General features: G+C 42.3%; 1 protein-coding gene across 3 annotated transcripts in view; it reads right to left on the bottom strand.

The window, feature by feature from the left end:
• Positions 1-6,913: 6,913 nt before the first annotated feature.
• ehbp1 (EH domain binding protein 1) overlaps positions 6,914-19,357 on the bottom strand; it is a 125,433-nt gene continuing 112,989 nt past the window's right edge. For all 3 annotated transcript variants that reach the window (XM_029520992.1, XM_029520994.1, XM_029520993.1), the window contains 4 exons: positions 17,102-17,201; positions 16,044-16,117; positions 8,232-8,346; positions 6,914-7,739 (listed from right to left, as the gene is read on the bottom strand). In XM_029520992.1, the coding sequence (XP_029376852.1) occupies positions 7,649-7,739; positions 8,232-8,346; positions 16,044-16,117; positions 17,102-17,201 (380 nt within the window). In that variant the 3' untranslated portion in view covers positions 6,914-7,648. The remainder of the gene's footprint in view (positions 7,740-8,231; positions 8,347-16,043; positions 16,118-17,101; positions 17,202-19,357) is intronic.

The following is a 19,357-nucleotide window of genomic DNA, read 5'->3' on the forward strand; positions in this document are numbered from 1 at the left end:
GCTACAGGCGGTCACTGCTCCACCCAGCTCAGGCCAGTGGTTCGGTTTCCCCCGATGCTGCAGCTTGACGGGACAGGGGGCCGATCCAAGTCACTGACGGGACGAGGCAGAAGGGTTCAGAAACATTTCAGAGAAGAAAGATCTGATGTCTTCAACAAGTGGAATATTTTACAAATAGTTACGTTTTTTTTTTTTTTTTTTTTTACATTCAACGGTGGAAATCCAGATGAAATAATTACAAACATTTTAAACTGGCACATGACGCAGGAAAGCACAAAACGAACAAACGAAGTTTTTCACCTGGTACATTGTAGACTAATTATTCAGTGGCAGGGAGAATTTAAAACGTGGATCACTGAGGGGGTAAACTCGTAATGTCAAAGCAGACGCGAGCATGAAATCCCTTCAGGAATATTGGATTTTTGGGTGGAGGATGACCGGGGTCAAACGGCTGCTACAACCCCAGCGGAGGAAACTAAATGGTGACCGGACAAAGCTTCTCACGGAGAATTCACTCATCCTTCAAAACTACTGCAAATTACTGCCATCTGAACAAATCAACACCTCACTGGAAACTGTCGGCCAGCCTGACTGTTGCTCGATCTAAAGGCTGCATGAATGTATCAGTGAGAATCCACCAGATTAAAGTTGTTTGGAGTTAAACACACACACACACACACACACACACACAGAGCACATTATCTTGGAAAAAGAGAGTGGATGTCAGAACTTTACTCCCCCCAACAGTAAAAACACAACGAATTTCTCTTTGCTCAAAAACAAATCAATTCATTATTCAAAAATGATCTATTGGTTTCTGTTATGTAATCCAGCGTTTATAGATCTTAAGTGACACTAATCCAACAATAAGAGGAAAATAGAAAAATAGAAGGCAGGAAACTTTATTATGAACACATGGCAATAATAATAATAACGATAATAATAATATTAATAAGTTAAAATGCTATAAAATTAATTTGGATTTTCTTTAAAGATGAGGGAACGATTCTCATTGTTTCTTTGTCTCTTTTCCACTGCAATTATCCTCTGAATAAACTGCTGAATTAAATGTGTAGCTGCGTGTGTGTGTGTGTGTTTGAAGGTCTGCTCTTACACATACACACGTAAAAAAGATGGATTATGAATGTGGCTGTTAATCTATAAAAATTCACAGCTGTGGTTGTCTTAATTATTTCTCTATGTGATTATTGTGTTTGTTTCTGGTCTTTAAACTTTGTTTGTATTTTTAGAGGATCGACACTTCTGTGGATACTGAGTCCGGCTGGAAACTACTGATTCCATGTTAGGATAAAAAAAATTAAAATAAAAACGAAGTGAATAATTTTGTCTCAGACTCAATTTAAATTGAGTTGTTTTTGTTTTTTTTTTTAAACCAGGAGAATCTGAAGAATATATTCTAATATAAATCAAGTTTTATTCCATGAAAAAATATTATTCCCAGCACTTATAAAATAAAAGTGCTGGGAATAAACAGACTTATTTTAAATTAATCGGGTGATTTGTTCACCTTTTGATTTTCTCCGTTTGATAAGACTAGAAGTTAAAATGAGGTTTTCCATCTAAAACTAAATAAAGGATGAATTAGAGCTATACCTGTTCTCTGTAAAGACTGAATTAAAGATGGACTTTTGGAGTAAAAAATGAGCACAAGCTGCGCCTAAAACAGGTTTATATTGAACCAACATTAATCTATTTTTATTAAAAACAGTAATTCTGATCATTCTGGAGAAGGTCTGAATGCGTCAAATCCATTTTCATAATGATAAAGTTGGATTCTTTTCTCTCCTCGCTGTGGATTTATCTGAAGCACAACACGCAGCTCTGTAGTTTAGCGCCCTGTGAATTAAATTAGTGGCACTGAAGCGGAGATTATTTGAACAATGAAGCTCCTAACTGACCAAACCAAACCTTCACTAACCAAACGTGTATTCCAGCGGCTTCTTTAACTGCATTTCGTGCCCTGCCAGGCCGGAGTGAAAGGGGCCGAGATCTCGGTGCAAATGAACTCAATTAGAATTTAGATTAGACCTCCGGGGAGAGAGCGTTTCAGGAGAGCTCTTATCGGCAAAATAAATTAACAAAAACCAAAACACGCCTCTCCAATTATCTGCTAAGTGCTTCAAACGTTTTAATGGCCAATTGCTCCAAAAGAAAGAAAGGAGAAAAAAAAAAACAGCAGGAATGAATGGGAATAGAAATATGAAAATTATCTACTCTGGTGGAAGTTGACTCAGTTTATCCAGTTGGAGCTGAAGTTCTGGCCTTCGGAATTAATTGATATCTGTGCTGAAAAGGGAGCATTGATCTCGTGCACACATCACAGTTTTAACGTGAAATGACTCTTTCTTCCAAATCAGCCAGCAAGTGTCCCACACATCCGCCGCACATGTTGACAAAAAATAGTTTTAATAGTTGCGCGCACAACCGGAGAGCGACTTGAAATGAGTGACAGAAGCAGTACCTTGTTTTTCTCCTTGCCTTCTCCCGGAGCTGTCGGGCCACACGAGGCGAAGCAGGGAAATTATCCAGCAGTAGGAAGTCTGCAGGGCATAAAAGTCGGCCGGTAGCTGCAGACTCGGTCAAAAACAAACAACTGTGCACAAACCGAGCAGCATCACGGGGAGACGCGCACTCAGGTTATCAGCACACGGGCATCACCGCGTCCTCGGTGCCGGTCCAGGTGTTTTTACAGCCAAATAAATCAAACTCATTTGCTTTCAGGGGGCTTGTCGTTGTCTGTCAGAGTGTTAAGGTGATTTCTAATGGAGACGGATGGAGATTGATCACCTTCTCTCCGCCCTGCGCCTCTATGAGCGGAGGACACCTGCGGATCCGCCTCCTACAGCCAATCGGTGCGCGTCCCCGGGCTGACGGACGGCGCGGGCGGCCTATGAGCGCTCAGAGGCGGCTGGAGGGCGGGTGGAGGGGGCCCACTCCCACTCAGCCCCCCAACCCCCTCTTCCTCCTCCCCCTCCTCATCCTCTCTGTCCAGGTCCCGAGACCAGATGAACCACTAAGACGACCTGAAAAGACGGAAATGTCTCGGAGGCCTGCAGGAGAAAGTGCCACAGAGGGAGCAGGGTTGGTGCTCTGCTGTGCGCAGAAGAAGAAACTAAATTTACGGTCAATCACATTTCATTGGAAGAGTTGAGTATTTTATCATTTGCATGCAGCCTGCAGGAGAAGGAGGCGCACCCCTGCAGCGACCACGAGAGCCAGTCTCATCAGAAAAACTAAATCTGCGGACTCAAACTAATTTCCTCCTACAATCCAGCAGTTCCTCTGCTTCCTCCAACGCCTCCAAGTGTTGCCTTGTTTTCTCAGAGATTCAAAAACCAGTGATTATATTACATTTGAAAAAGTATGATTCAGAATATTTAAAGTGACGGGGAACGAGTAAAAAAGTCCTGCGGTTTAAAATCTGCTTTAATGGTGTTTGCTTTGATAGAAAGCTGCAACAACACAGGGGCTTTATGTAGTTCATTCCTCTGTGGTAGCTTCCCTCCCAAAAAACCCAACGAGAGAAAGAAATAAAAAAAAAGAGAGAAAGAAAGTTGAATTTGTCCATTTTTGATTTTTATTGTGATACACCCCCCTCCTCCTGCCCCTCTCCCTCTCCCTCTCTCTACAGACACACACACACAAAACAGTCTCATGAATATTAATGGCGTCTAATCCCCATTTAGAATTACATTTGAGGATGGTTGACGTAAAGTTTAATAGGGATAGACCTCCAACTCACTGCGGAGGAAAAAGAAGAATCCACAGAAGGAGAAAAATCAGCACCCAAAGCTTCGGCCACTGAATCAAAGCCCGCTGATTTCTCCTTATATGTTGTGTGTGTGTGTGTGTGTGTGTTTGCGTGTTTTTTTAAGCAAATCGTGCACAAAACTAACTGTAAATTTTGCGTTTTCCTTTTGACTCAAAAACGTCAACTTTTATAAACGAAACGCGAGTTGAAAGGAAGCTAATGTTCAAAGAGGGAGAGAGACAGAGAGAGAGTGCAGAGATGGAAATTGTGTGTGTGTGTGTGTGTGTGTGTATCAAAGTGAATGCAGATTGGACTTAAAAGTCGTAGAGGAGAGCACTTTAAAAGAGAAACTTAGACATCAAGTTGTGCTGGAGGTTGAGTGGAGGCCTGTAGTGATGCTGCTTATTACAGACAGGGGGATACGGATGAGGGTCCCCGAACGCACCAAAACGCACGGAAAAGCACTTTTGTGCCATCTGCATTTTTACTGGGTTAAAACAGAAAGTGACAATGACAGTCAGATGCGTGAGTGCAGCGATAAGAAGAGTGGAGGTGTCCGGCACGGACCCACACTGACTGTCGTGTGTTGTTAACTGCTGTGGGTTTGTGTTGCCTGGCTGCTGACTGGAGGTCAAATACTTTTACGCACCTTTTTATTTCCACCACATCAGAAGTCTGAGCAGTCAGAGGGCCCATGGAGGGTCTGACCGAAATACCAGCACCCCTCCTCTCTCTCACACACACAGGCTCCGTTAAATTATGCAAAAAGGCCATTCAACAAATATGGTCTTCACAACACAAAAGAGTCAGGCTATTCTGACATTTCCCCTACATTTCCTGTTTTTTTCCTCCTTTCTCGATGTGAGTAAGACCCCGAGATAAACCCCTGAACAAGTATCAAGTTATCAAGTTGCACCAACCTTTTGTAATAAGAGTATTTTGTCTAATCCCAAATTGCAGTTGAATTTTCTTAATGCTGAGCTGGTAAAGCCTGGGATTAGGCGGCGAGGAGAGGAGGGGGAAAGTTTTGTCCCTTCAGCCGGCAGGATTGGAAGCGGGGATCTGCGGGGATGTTGTCGGTGCTTATTAAAACGATGATGCATAAAACAGAGTGCTGCAGGAGCCCGGCGCTGCGCGCACAGAGCCGGGCTCCCTCAGGTGCACGTCCTTGAACGGCGGCGGGGAAAAGGAAGTAATGCAGAGGCCGAGCGGCTCTCAGCACCTGTGAGGTGAGGCCAGGAGACATCAAAGCTCAGGAGATAATCCATTCAGCTGCAAGATCCTCAGCTGCACGGCAGCGCCGGGACACCGCCGTTTTTACGCACCGCGTCGCCCTTATTCACTGAAAAACAGGAAAGTGACTCCAAGTGTTTTTCACTGCTTCTGCTTCCAGAGCAGCTGTGGAGGGAGCCGCTGATCCTGAGAGGTAAGAGTCTGTTTCTCTTCGTATTCTGTCCTCAGCACAAAATACACACAGAAAAGCGGCTGCATCAGACTGATCACATGAAATGATTTCTTTCCTTCGAGGCCTTGATTTATTTTGGGTCGACTGAAGAACTTAAATGAATTTTAAACGGAACAAACAAAAACTTTGGTCAAATTGAGGATTTTAAGTTCAGTTCAACCAGGAAATATTTTAACATTTTTTATGATTAAAAAGTTTGAATCTAGCTAAAAGTGACAGGTGCTGTGAACATTTGACAAAGCTTTCCACTCTCTCTCTCTCTCTCACACACACACACACACACACACACACAGCAAAACGTCCTTCACCGGTTTGGCTACTCGCTTTATTCTCCAGATTACAGGCTGCCGAGATAAACGCGCTGTAATACGAACTAAAACAAAGCGCCTCTGGGGACGCAAAGTGCGTAACGTGCACGTGAAGTCGGTCCCGAGCAAAGAAGAAAGGAATGAACAGATGAATTTGACTGTATGAGAAAGGCCGGGAGGACGTCTGCTGTCACAACCTATTTCCCCGCTTTAATCGGGGATGGGGGGCTGCCTGCAGGGATGGAGCGGAGGGTTCAACCACCGGCTGCCTTTATTACACACATTTCCTTTTTCAGTCTGACATCAGGCTGCGCCTCACTAACCCAGAGGAAGTTTACAATTTAAGTCGAGGAGTTGCTGATTTTCATTTGTAATCGACTGAAAATGATTAAACCGATAGTGGCCCTGACCTTCCAGTTGCTGTTTCCCCCTCCTCTCCATCCTCGGCTGCGGGTGGCTGAGTTTCTCCAGCTCCGCACCGGCTCCAGCGCGCACAGGAGCGGCCCGGAGAGGGAGAGAGAGAAAAACATCTGCTCGGTACAAAGTGATTTCTCTAATCTTCCACAGAGGAACTTGCTCTGCATCTACCTCAAACAAAATAATTTTCATTTATAAACACGCACTGGTCGCAGGGGAACCGAACAGAGCGCACAATAATAAGCTTTGCTAACCGCACCGCACGCTGGTGGACGCAGTGATAGGGGCCACTTGTGCTCAGCTCCGCGGCCAAAGGCGTTTCAATGACTTTTGTTATGTGAAACGAAAGAAAAAAATAAAAAATTAATTCAGAAATGTGCTCTAAATCCTTTGGGATTTCAGGGAAATTTTTGAGAAATTGATAGAGAGAGAGAGAGAGAAAAAAAAAAGAAAGTTGAGATCAAAAGTTTTGGAAGTGCGCGCGTGAAAAATAAAAATAATGTGAAAAGATTTCAAAGCGTTTGATAAAATATGGCAAATGTAAAATGAGTGATAAAATTCTGCATCTTTAAATAGTTGAGTTTTAACCCAGAGCCTTACAGAGACAACACTCGCTGGCTTGTGGAGTATGAAATCATAAGGACTTTATTATTGAAGACTTGGGTTATGACACTGGAATAAATAAACAGGTAAATGTTCACACGTAAAAGGACAACTGCACCAGATGTTGAGCTCTAAGAGATGCACGTGGAAGCATATTTGTCTTCTTCAGTATACAATAAATACAAACCAAAAGTTGTTGAGCAAAAATGCACATAAACTGTGATGGTAGATTCACATACAAGCAGCTTATAGGACAAACGGCAATAAATAATATATATAGCTTTTTTGTTTTGACTGCATGAATCCTGACAAATAAAGAGGATTCTGTTGCTGTTGGTCAGAGCAGTGATGAAAAAAATACAACAATCGTTTTTTTTTTTGTTTTTTTTTTTTTAACATGAACTTTCTTTTGGTAAACTGCTTTCAAGCCAAGACAATAAAAAAAGCAATAGGAAAGTTAATTTTCTGAACAGTAAGGTGTTCCCCTGTTAAGATATTTTACAAGTAAAAACTTTTAAGGGAAATAATGAAAAGATACACAGTCAAGTGATGAAGTAGCTTGGAAAAAGAAAAACTCATGGTATAGCCACAGTTCTTTTCTTTTAAAGTATAACTAAAACACCACCCCCCTCATCTTCTCACTATAATGGGAAAACAAAAAAAAAAATCAGATCGGGCAATTAAACCCTGTTGTGCTGTACCTCAAACCACTGGTGTCCACGTCCTCACACAGAGGAGCTGTGATGCTGCATTATTTCTTATTCCATCACGCCCTCTGCGCTGCCTTTGTCTCTCTCCATATATTACATACAAGTACCGTGCTTGGAAAAGCAAAGGAGAATTAGAAGAGAAAATTTGGTAAATATGTGGGACAGTCGGAGTCAGTATGAAACTGGAAAAAAGGCATCACAGGCCTTTTAATTCAGCTGAGTCTCTGAGGTTAATTTGACTGAAACAACAACAACCAGATAAAGATTCAAATAACTGATAGAAATGTTTAAAATCCACTATCAAACAATAATAATAACCAATACATTTCTTTTATCGGCTACATTTGTTGGTTGTGTTTTTCTGAAGCCACAATCATTGAAGGACACACTTCTCCTCTTTCTTGGCCATCTTGCCTTTGTTCTGCTCCAGAGTCCTCTCCAGGTGCTCGTCCTCCTCCTCGGCCCTGCAAAGGGCAAAGGTCAAAAGGTCAGTCGGTCGCTGGGAGAGGGGAGGAGGCGGGGGCGGGCGTGCACACACAGGTAACACACATGGCAGTCGCCGCCTTGCCACCTGTGGCGTGGCCTGGCGCCAAGGGCCATGCACCGACCTTTCACCCGCCTGGTGCCCTGTTGGTGGACAGAGGCGCCAATCTGGATGGGCTCCCACCCATGCCGGTGTGCTGCTGCAGCCACTGCTGCCATGCAGGACGACTGCAGGCTGGCTGCAATGCAAATTGTCCTGCAATGTGTTTTCACTTTCTCTACACTTTTTGGGGACCTGTGAAAATTTAAAGACAGGCAGCAGATGCTCATGCACTTACCATGGCGGGATTGGATATTCCCAGACTGAGAGGAAAGACTAATGCGCTAATCCTCTGAGCTGCAGCAGTGTGCTCTTATTCATTTCTCATTGATTGTTTTTGCTTTTGATTATATCTTGATCATGGGTAACTTACTGTTTCTCCTGGGCGTCCAGGTCCCTGACCAGGGCGTCTCGTTTGTTGACCAAGATGACCAGCTCATCCAGCAGCAGCTGCTCTCGTCTCTTCTGGGCCTCGGTCTTCTGCCAGTCTGCAATGACACCAGAAGAACAAACGCCTTCAGAGCAGGAGAGGCTGAGGACAATCTCTTTTTACTCTGGATGAAAAGTTATTTTTTTAACCGGCTGGACTTGGACACAAGACTGAAGAGCTGCCTCACAATTAACTTAACATCACAACACATTTCTACAAAAGGCTGAATTCATTCTGATCCTGCTGGAATTTAAACCTTCCTCTTTGAATCTAATGACTTTTTCTGGACATGGCTTCACTTCAGCTCAGCTGTTTATCAGGCATCGTCAAATCCTCCTGAGGTTGGCAGGGCTTCCACCTGACGGACGTGTTCTCAGATCGTTCGGTGGATGGGCATGTTTGGTAATAGTTCATCTTGTTATTAATCTGCTGGACTGTGTACAGATGGAGACTGGGCCGCTGTGTAAATCTGACATGTAAACACGATGTCAGGTTGTGTGTGTGTGTGTGTGCTCAGTGATGATGTGTTGACCTCGAACAAACACACTTGAAGGATTTTGTCATGTTCAAGTGCAGCCTCATGACACACAGATACATATAGGGAGTCTTTACTCATAATTTCAAACACACAGCCTCTTGAAATGATGTGTTTATTAGGGATTTTGCATAACGGGAAGGAAATCCCTGCAGTGCTGAGAGTTATTGTGTACCAACAGGCATACAGAGCTCCACATGTGTTTGATGTTTCCTGCTGCGATTTCCTAAATATCAAAAATTGTGTTCATGTCGTATTAACAATAACAGCCAAAAAGGCTGAATTATTTTTCCTGTGACCTAAAAGCTTTTTGAAGTTCCAGATGGGTCCAGGGATGTATGAACACTGAATTTGAGACAAAAACCTCCCAATCTGAGTCTTCATGGTCCAAAGTAAATACAAACATCTACACATCATACCAGAGCCAATCGCAGAGGGAAGTTTGCTCCTCTGCAAAATAAACAAACAAGCAGGTGAGCCCCAAACTCTCCTCCCTCATTTCTCCAGGATCTGTGCAGGAAAGGGCCCCACTGGGCCCCACAGGGCCCCACAGGGTCCAGGTGGGACCCCGATCCAAATCCCCTCAGCCTCTCCCTGGAGGAGGGGGGCAGCCAACAGGAGAGCGCCCACTCCCCCTGAGGTTCAAATATCCGCCTGGTGCCCTCAGCTCCACATCCACCCAGCAGCAGCAGCAGCACTCCTCCCTGACGCCTCATCCACAGACACCCAACTGCTGCTCAAATCACAGCTACTGCTATCTGTTTAACTTCCTCTTTGCAAAACTTCAGCCACAATCCAACATGCAGCTAACATGCAAATACAAGTGATCTTGTGCAGATTAAAGTTTTCTGTGGCAGCAGCAGTGCAGCAGAACGCAGGTTAGCAACATCTAAAAGCCAACTGATCTCTGCACTGCAACATGTTCAGGTTTACACCATGGCTCCATGAAGGCAGCGAACGTCCAGCTCCTCCTCAGCTCCATGAGTGTGGGTTTTTTCCAAATGCTCCATTCTCATTTATCCGCTAAGATAAAAACCTGTTCCATCAGAAACAATTCAAACAAAGCTGGGCTGCTTGAGGCCTCTGTGGCGTGGAGGCAACTTCAGCCCTCTATCAATATTTAACTGTCTATTTATTCCAGAATAAAAGGAAAGTTGTAAAATGGCAGTCCCAAAAAAAGCGTGGCTTTATTAAAAATAAATATCCCCCACCCTCATTGAGTCAAATTGCAGCAGTCAGACTGTGTGAGTACGTGTGTCATGCTGGGCCCAGTGTGTTTGTCCTGAAAAGTCTGCGCTCTCTTCATTGGCCCCGCTAGCCCTTTTGAAGTTGACCACAGAGCGAAATGAACAGTCCTAATATTTGCCTCTCTACCTTCCTCTTTTCCTTTCTTTCTTCCTCTCCCTTGTTCTTTATTTTCCCTCAGGGAAGCAAATTTGCTCTGCTCTGGCTTTATAGAGGAGCAGAGGAATACTTCTTCAATATCGTCAAACCTGCATCTGAATAGTTTTTGATTCCCCCTTTTTTCTTTTAAAAAGAGGAAATGGTTACTGAGACATCAAGGCAAAGGGTGCTAAGTGTATTAAAAAAAAAAAAAAAAAAAAAAAAAGCAGTCGAGTCATCATGTGAGTCATCATCTTTAATAATCGTGAGGCAGGAATGTGCACCCATATCCGCTGTAACTCCACTCTCCCACAATCCTCTCTCCATTAGGCCGGCCCACCAGAGGAGGGTTCAACAGATATGTCAAAAAACTGTCCTCTCCTTCAGAGCACAGCTCAGCCAAAAAGCCAAAGTCCTGGCCATCTCAGGGAGGGGAGCTGGGGCGGGTACATGGGTGAGCACACTGCTGTCAATCAAATGTCGCAGAGTCCCGCCCCCCTCATTAGGAAGGTAAACAATAAAGAGAGCCGATGAGAGACGTGACCAGGCAACACCAGAGCAGGGCAGGCTGGGTAACTAGACACCCAAGAACAAACAAAACACCCTGCAGCCACTAACCCACACACCCACACACACACACACACACACACACACACACACACACACACACACACACACACACAAGCCCCGCCTCCCTCGTAACTGAGAGAGAGAGAGAGAGCGAGAGAGACTGAGACAGAAATGTGTACAACTCACACAGTGGGTGCGTATTCAGATAAGCCTCGCCGTGCACACCGATGGTAACCATGTGAGTCTGCACAAGGCACACAAGAATGCGCTGGTTAAAATCCCCATGAACCCCTCCCTGCCCACTCTCTCCAACACCAAATTTATTCAAGAGAGCAAACTGGTCCAAAGCCTCATTCTCTCAAAGCGAGGAGAGACAGTCCTCCATGCATCTGTCTGTCTCACTCTCTCCTTTTCTGCCTACCATCACATAGAAGATTTGACCAAACGCTTTATAATTTGAAAAATTGTTTTTCAAAGTTTTCAGACGATCAGAACCACAAACACAGATCTCTCCTTCAACCCTATGTTTTTTCTTATCCCTTCTGCTAGCTTTACTTCTTGTTACTGGGTAAAAGGCCCCAAAAGCTGGTTTTGGCTGACGCCCAAGTGGAATCAAGAGACAAAAGTGTCACCAATGGAGAGGATGGTCGACAGGAGGGGAAGATGGATGAGAAATGACAAAAAATGTCTGCACATTAATTATTCAATCTAGTGCAAATGTTAATAAACAGAATAGAAATCTTTGGTTGTTTAAATCAACATCGAAGACTAAAAACAGGTTCATCGGCTCAACAACAAAGAAAGTGTCAAAACTTTTTATTAAATATCTACAGGGATTATTTAACTTGTGTGTTAAAGACAAATGTGACAATATTCCATATTTTTCATAATGTCAACAAATCCCATTGAAAAACTAAACTAAAAGCTAGTTCTACCAACAAGTGTTAGTCACTGACACATGTCAAAAGATTACATGTCTGAGCAAGTTTTTGGAAGCAGTTTCCATGTTTACATTTGTAGACAATTAGAGAAAATATGTATGCAAAAATCTGATCCAATGAATCTGAAACAGGTCAGTGTGTGAAAAGGAAACATAGTTGAAACTTTTCAAAATAAGAACAGATCATCACAACTTTGCGACAAAAGATGTTGTGCCATACGTTCCAATGACCAGCATCATATTAGCTACAATAAAGGAGGCATTTGTTTCCAAATGCTAGAAAATGAAGTTGGAATGGCTGCCTAGAACAAATCAACAAAAAAGAAATCAAGACGCTCATTACGGAAATTCCCTCAAACTAAAGTCTGACAACTTGTGGAACAAAGTTCCTTGCTATCAGCGGTTCTAGTCAACTAGCAATCCTGAAAGAGTTGGGAGCATCATCAAAAGTTGCCCATGTGATAGGATTCCAAAGTGCACCTAATCAATCAGGGTCTGTAGTGCGCTGCCCGATGTGTTACAAAGCCCGAATAGATTTACAAATGGGAAGAGCGTGTGTGTGTGTGTGTGTGTGTCAGGGGTGTGGAGAGGGATAAGCTCCTGCATAGGATTACATATTGATTTTAAACATATAAAAAAGCTTATCATATCAAACCGTAACAGGAAAAACTCTGGGACCCGGCTATGCATAAATCCCTTTTAGATGGTGAGAGGGCGTCCACTTTAAAACATGCACGCACACACGCACGCACGCACACGCACACACCCATGAAAGCAGCTAAGACAGTTTTGTGTGTGCATACATAGGTGTGAATCAGTAAGCAGATAAAGAGGCTATAGTGGATCAATTTTGTGGCAGGGAGATGAGAGTGTGGCATACAGATGGCATTTTCCTGCCTGGCATCACACCAAGAAGGTACAAGGAGGTGGTTATCACTGAGCACGCTCATGAACAACATCAACAACGGACGGCAGCTTCCACCTGTTTCATTCCGCAACAGTTGCACATTTAATCAGATTCACAAAAGTGGTTTTAATGTCATGTAGGAGAAACATCAGATACACACCACCCTATGATCTTACACGCCTATTCAGTGTACATTGTAGGTGCTCCTGTTCTCTCCATTTCATCCTGACTTTAATACTCTGAGGAGTAAGGACCTGTCTCTTATTGATACGCCGCTTCATTTCCATTACTATATTCTTCACATACACTTAAGATAAAAAAAAAAGAGCACAGGGTGTCAGCAAAACCAGAACTCATTCCTCCAAAATATTCATTAAAATATCTTAACAGTAATAACTTTCATCAAGTCCTTAAATGATGAAATCATCAAAAAGAAGTGGGAGTAAATTCAATTGAAGCACCTTAATTTGTTAAATAAAAAGTAAATGTAGTGAAATGAATTTAGTTACAGCCCACTACTGCTGCTCTGCTTGAAATGATTCCTTCACAAATCAGCCATGAAGATGACTGTTAACATCTAAGTTATACACAAATGATAAAATTCGTCCTTCAGCTCCAGAGTTGATTTCAGATGAACCCACTCCTCCTGCCTCCCACCTCTGTCTTCCTCTCCTCTGTCTACTGAGGGCCCAGTCAGCAGAACAAATGTTTAATGTTTAATGTCATGAGTCTTTCTTTTTCCTTTCTCTTTCTTTGTTTTGGTCTGCATCCTTGACAGATGCTGGGCCAAGCCACTTAATTCTCATCAGAATGGACAATGTTTCTTTTATATTAGAGACTATTAGAGCAGTTCTTGAACAGCTTCTTCATCCACTTTTGTCACATTAAGATCTGCTGACCTTTGATTAGTAAATATTCTTTGTACATGAACTGACACAGATAGCTGCAGCAGACTGACCTGGATCGAGCAAACAAGTCTGTGCACCATGAGGACTCTGGTTCAATATATGAATATGGGGATGAGGATGACTGTGGAAAAGATAGAGGGAGATTGGTGTGTGAGTTGCAGGTATATATTTTTCTCAGCAGGGTGTGTGTGTCAGGGCAGGTGTATCTCAGTGATGTATGTTTCTTCTCCCTGCTTTGACTCTCAGTGCATCTCTGTCTCTCTTTCTGTCATCGACTGGCCAACCAAATCAGCAATTACTCGCACGCCCGACCATCGCTCAATGGACCTGCCCAAGCACCAAATAAGAGCTGGGGAGATGAGCGCCAAACATACACACACACATACAAACAAACACTCAGGTGGACACACAAACACACCTGTGAGATGTAAACATATAGATGCAGACAAATAGAGACCAACAGATCATCTCTCTTCAACAAGTACACACATTTACAAAAACTCACACACACCCTGACACCAACACACACATGCAGGTCTTTCCCAGAAGCTCAGAACTATCTGTGGCTGCTACATAAAAGTAGAGCCTGTGAATGTTAAGTGCCTCCCTTAGGGAGGAAAATAAGGCTGGATGATAAGTTAGTCAGCTGCAAATCCAACATGTCCACATGAAGGCAGCGGGGGCGAGGTGACACGACACACACCACCTCTCCACCTCACCCCACACACTATCTCTGCTCTCTCGTGTCTTTTTTTTTTTTTTTAACTTAAGTGATGCAATACAGGACAGAACAGGTGAGAGACATAACAAAGGTATCCAGTTAATACATTGAAGACAGGACAAACAAAAACAAAAGACAAAACAGACACAAGCAGGAACTAGTGGTTTATTTTCACATGATATGTTGAAGGTGTTGAAGGGCAGTGTAAATGTGTGTGTGCATGCGTGCATGCATTGTTTTGTATGATTCTACCGGCTGCGTAACATAAGTGTGTGTGGAAGCGTGTGTGTGTTGAGAGGCAAAAAATGGGAGATGGCTTGAAAACAACTGGAGTAGGGAAATGTACAAAAGTTAAATTATTGAGGGGATTGGACTTGACAATTGAAAAATAAAATTAACATTGAAGCATTGAAATAAATAAATAATAGGAAATAAGCAACCCCCCCACCCACACTCACAAACAAGTGTGCGGGAGACACATGACACACATCTGATTCGGAGAGAACTACGCACTTGCACAAGCACCAGAAAAACTGGACTCATAAGTGTCAAGACGAGCACACACACACTTGAAAAATGCCAACTAAATAAAAGCAAACACTTCAGAAATAATATAGGAAGAGCATCACCCTCAAAGTGAAAACATGCACATATCAATGCACACTCTGACATATGAACCAGAAAAAGTGAAATCCTCCTGTTTGACTCGAGCTGCCGTGTGTCTGCAGCTCAATAAATATAAATAAATAAAATGGCTGGACGAAAACAGAGCAAATCAACCTGGACGCAGGCAGCACGGCACCATCTGCAGCTCCTGCTTGGCTACGCATGTCTGCTTCCCGTACAACCCCCTCCCTCCTGGTCCACCTCCTTTCTTGCTAATTACAATTGATTTATTATGGACCAGGTAGCTTATCAGGTGCCCGCTGAAATTACAATGGGCGTCTGAAGGCGATGGGGAGAGGGGTGGTGGTGGTGGTCAATGTCGAAAGGTAAAATCAATTAGCATTGATTGGCAAAAGGTTCATTTTGCCAAAGAGGACACAGTCGAAAGGGATTAAACTTCCCTGGCCCCCTGACAACTTTGATACGACACAATGGCTGCTTTTCTGGCTGCGGTATAGTTAACAAGCTTTCAGTAATATAACAAGGTTTTTTTTAAACTCACAAAACATCTCATGCAGTTGTGGCTAGATTTCAAATCAGGCATTGACTAGTCAGGTCTAGCTAGGTAACAGATAGCATTGATCAAGTATCAGGGAGAGAAATCCCTCGCAAGCTTGCATCTTAATCCTCATCAAGAAGCCAACACAGAATTAAAATCATCCTGCTTAAGGCCCTCAATGAAGGTTGGTTTACAGCTGGAAAATACAAGAAATTCTCAAAAATCATACAAGTGAAGAGAGATGAGTCAAAGAACCCTGAGAGTAGTTGTACTTTCTTTATCACAGGAAATTAATTTTAACTGGTGCAGCAGTCATTTAGACTCCTGAATGACTATCTACCTACCTATTTATCTCTCTCTCTATATTATAATTGGAGACTCCTATGCCGATTTTTTGTTAAGTTGCTTTACATATGCAACCAGTAACATGGTTGAGTGGAATATTCTGAGTAAGCTCTAAAACCTGTTTTTTTTTTTTTTTTTTTGTCAAAATGCATGTAATGACTCAAAATCACAGAGATCAAAACTACATTTATGTAGAATAATTATGGTTTTCTACATAAGTGGAGCATAGATATGAATCTACTGCCTGATGTATGCCAACATTAAATCTCAGTGTGTCTTACCCTCAATGGCCAGCATGGCTCGCAGCTCTCTGTTCAACAGTTCAAAGCGTCTCTCCAGATCGTGCTCTTTCTCCCTGTGGCAAGTTAGAGTGAGAGAGACAGGGGAGAAAAACACACACAACAAAGTTCATCAATATGTTAATGACTAAATCATTAAGCACTTAAAGAAACCTGCAATAAACATCGATTCAGTGACTCGCCTGAACCTTCTCCGGCTTCGCATTAATCTACTGCACATAACTGATACACATACTGTGTTCACACAGCCCTGGGTGAATGTGTGTGAGGAAAGATACAGGAAAATAGGGACATGCGGTGAACATGAAATATGTGTGTGTGTGTGAGAGAGAGTGTTGACATACCATGAGTGTCCATCATTCAGTATTTCTGTGAATGTACAGGCAGATGTGGCTTGTGTGTGTGTGTGTGTGTGTGTGTGTGTGTGTGTGTATATATATGCAGCACAAATTGAATTCTTTCCTCTTTCAGACATATTAAAAAATGAGCTAATTCAGTCCCTAATAGAATTTGTCCTTCACAGGCGCCTTTTCTCTGGGCCTCCACAAAGGGAGAACAAAAAGGGCTAATAATCAGCCCTTCTGTCAATTGCCCACTTTAAAAGCCTCCCCTTTCCCACGATATAATGCGATTATGAATACTTCAATCTCTCCTTCTTGCACACTTTGAAATCCCAACAGCTGCAAATGAAGAAAAAAGAAAGCCTGCGTGTGTCTCCACCTGTCGCAGCTGACCACATACAAAGAGACTAGCAATGGAGTGATGATCGCCACAATTCTATTGATTTCATATTCCTTCCACATGTAAATCAATGAGTGGATAGACAGAGGGGGTGAATGGAGTGGCGAGTACACTGCCACCCTGTGTGGCTTTAATGATTTTTGATCTAATGCTTGAACAGAAGTGTGATGTTTCCAGGATTTTAATGCTTCCCAGTGCAGGAAAAATATTGAAAAAGACACTGGTGTTAACGCAGCCACATAACCGTTTTCACTCATGCTTTCATCAGACCAAAGAAAGAAACATGTTAGGGAACATACAGCAGAGAGAGCTGGTTCTGTCTTCTGATGAGGGCGTTCTTCTTGTTAACCAACATGAACCACTCCTGCATCATGGCCTCCTCCTCCTCCTTGTTGTTTCCTTGAGTGCACACACACACATACACAAAATAAGACAAGTTACACATATGGTAGTACACCATTTAAATGTTATTTGTATGTTGTATGTTGTTGTAAATGTTAAATGTATTTGTAAAGTATCAATATTGGACAGATAGTCATTTTCTACCACTGGGTGTTTGAAAAATAACAAATGCAGACCATTGACATAACATTAACATGAGATGAAGCAAAAAAAGAGAGAGACTCAGTTAAGTGTTTGTCAGTATGTCCACCAGGTATTTGCGTGTATATGTGTCTCAACATACTGCTTGCTTATATTCCTTGTGTAAACATTCACATACTTCACACCACGACTTCGCAATGTCAATACAGCTTCAACCGGGGCGGGATTAACTCAGTGATTACCGTCGAGCACCTTTACAGAGTGGAGCCTCTCACTGTAGGGCAATACATAAACCACCAATCACTCAGCGGGCGTTCAAAAAAAAAACAAAAAAAAAAAAAAAACCAACACATATCTGGGACTCTCCAATGCTTAGTCTAATACCTGTGCAACACACAGAGAGCTAGCAAGGCTCAGATGCATGGCTAATGTAAGCTTCGCCCATGCCTGGGGCTAAAGCTCTATGCTGTAACTTACTTACAAGGCAGAAAAGGATGCGCACAACTGATAGGGACACAGCACATCGAATGGGAACCTTCAACTGTTAGCTACATAACAGCAACAGGATCGGCCTCCATCAGTTCTGTTTGACCTGGAATAAAAGCTGGAAAACGGCCCGTCTCTTTGACATCAACTCAGCATCTCCTGGCTGCCTCAAAGTGGTACCAAAAAAATGATTTAGACGATGTCTGCAATCTGAAGACCAGTTAAAAAATACATAAAAATAAAAAATTGACTGCTGTCATACATACATTTGACATTAGGTCCTGTCCTGATATACAAAGAAAATATATGTGCATTGATGTATTTTTCTGCAGAGATTAAAGCATTGAAACCACCAATGATACAATTTATTACTGAAACTGTCAACTGCTGTTGTTTCATGTCTTTCTAAGCAATTGTATAGAAAAAAATCTTTAATTCTCACGTTTCCATCAATTTAATTTAGTTTACATAACAGAATGGGACCTCATTTTAAACATGTTACATTGTTTCCCAACTGTTCTATTATTAACTATTATTAACTGTTCTATTATTAACAGTGGAATCAAAAAGCACACAATAATACAGATTGAAAACTATTAAACTATGAAATAAAACTAGTACTGTAAAAGTATGATTGTATAAGTGCTTGTATAAATGTATAAATACCTGGTATGAGATTAGTACTCACATTAAGATTCTTCAAAAAAAGCTAACAACTTGACTTTTAATGAAATTACAATTGTTATGACAACCTCATTTGAACTAGAAATTTTCTACTACTACTACTCTACGATTTTGCAACACACTTGAGTGTGGCCAGTTAACTGTTTTTGTCTTGATTTGGGATATAAGCTTTGTGGCACTGGAGGCTGGTTAAACAGCGACAGCAGCAATAATCTGACACTCAGTACGTCTGTGAGGAGAAGAAATGGATGAAAACAGAGGATGTGAGATGAAAGATAGTCTTAGTGCTTATATTATTATCTCTTGCAGTTTTTTTTCTCCTCTTTCTCAAGATGAAGGATTAATAGTCGTATCCTCTATCATATCCTCTAAATAATAAAAGAAAGGCATGGTTAAGATTGAAGCACCGAATTTTGACATTTTACATTTCTTAATATTTCTCTAATGTATAGAAAACATTCACGAATATGATGGATCAGACATCACTCATGTTTTAAGCTCATTACACTGATGCCTTTATTAGGAGAATTTCTAATAATTCTCAGAATAAAAAAGTAACTGACTGAGCTGCTCAGAACCGAAGAAAGCTAAGAAAAATGTGTGGTTTTCTGTGAAACACACTGCTGCTCATAGCAGAGGAGAGGGAGTGTTGGGCCGCTGCGTCACTGACAACAAAAGGCAGGCGCGTGGATGCGTGTGCGGTGATTGTGTAGACATTTGTGATACTCTGAGCCAGCAGATGTATGTAATTTCATTTAGGAGGGTGAAGCGGGGAGGAGGTGAGAGAGAAGGAAAAAGAAGAATGTGCGAATGAAAGAAAGCTTCAGGATTTAGTGGAATCG

This window comes from Echeneis naucrates, chromosome 15, assembly GCF_900963305.1.
Source record: "Echeneis naucrates chromosome 15, fEcheNa1.1, whole genome shotgun sequence".
Lineage (NCBI taxonomy): Eukaryota > Metazoa > Chordata > Actinopteri > Carangiformes > Echeneidae > Echeneis > Echeneis naucrates.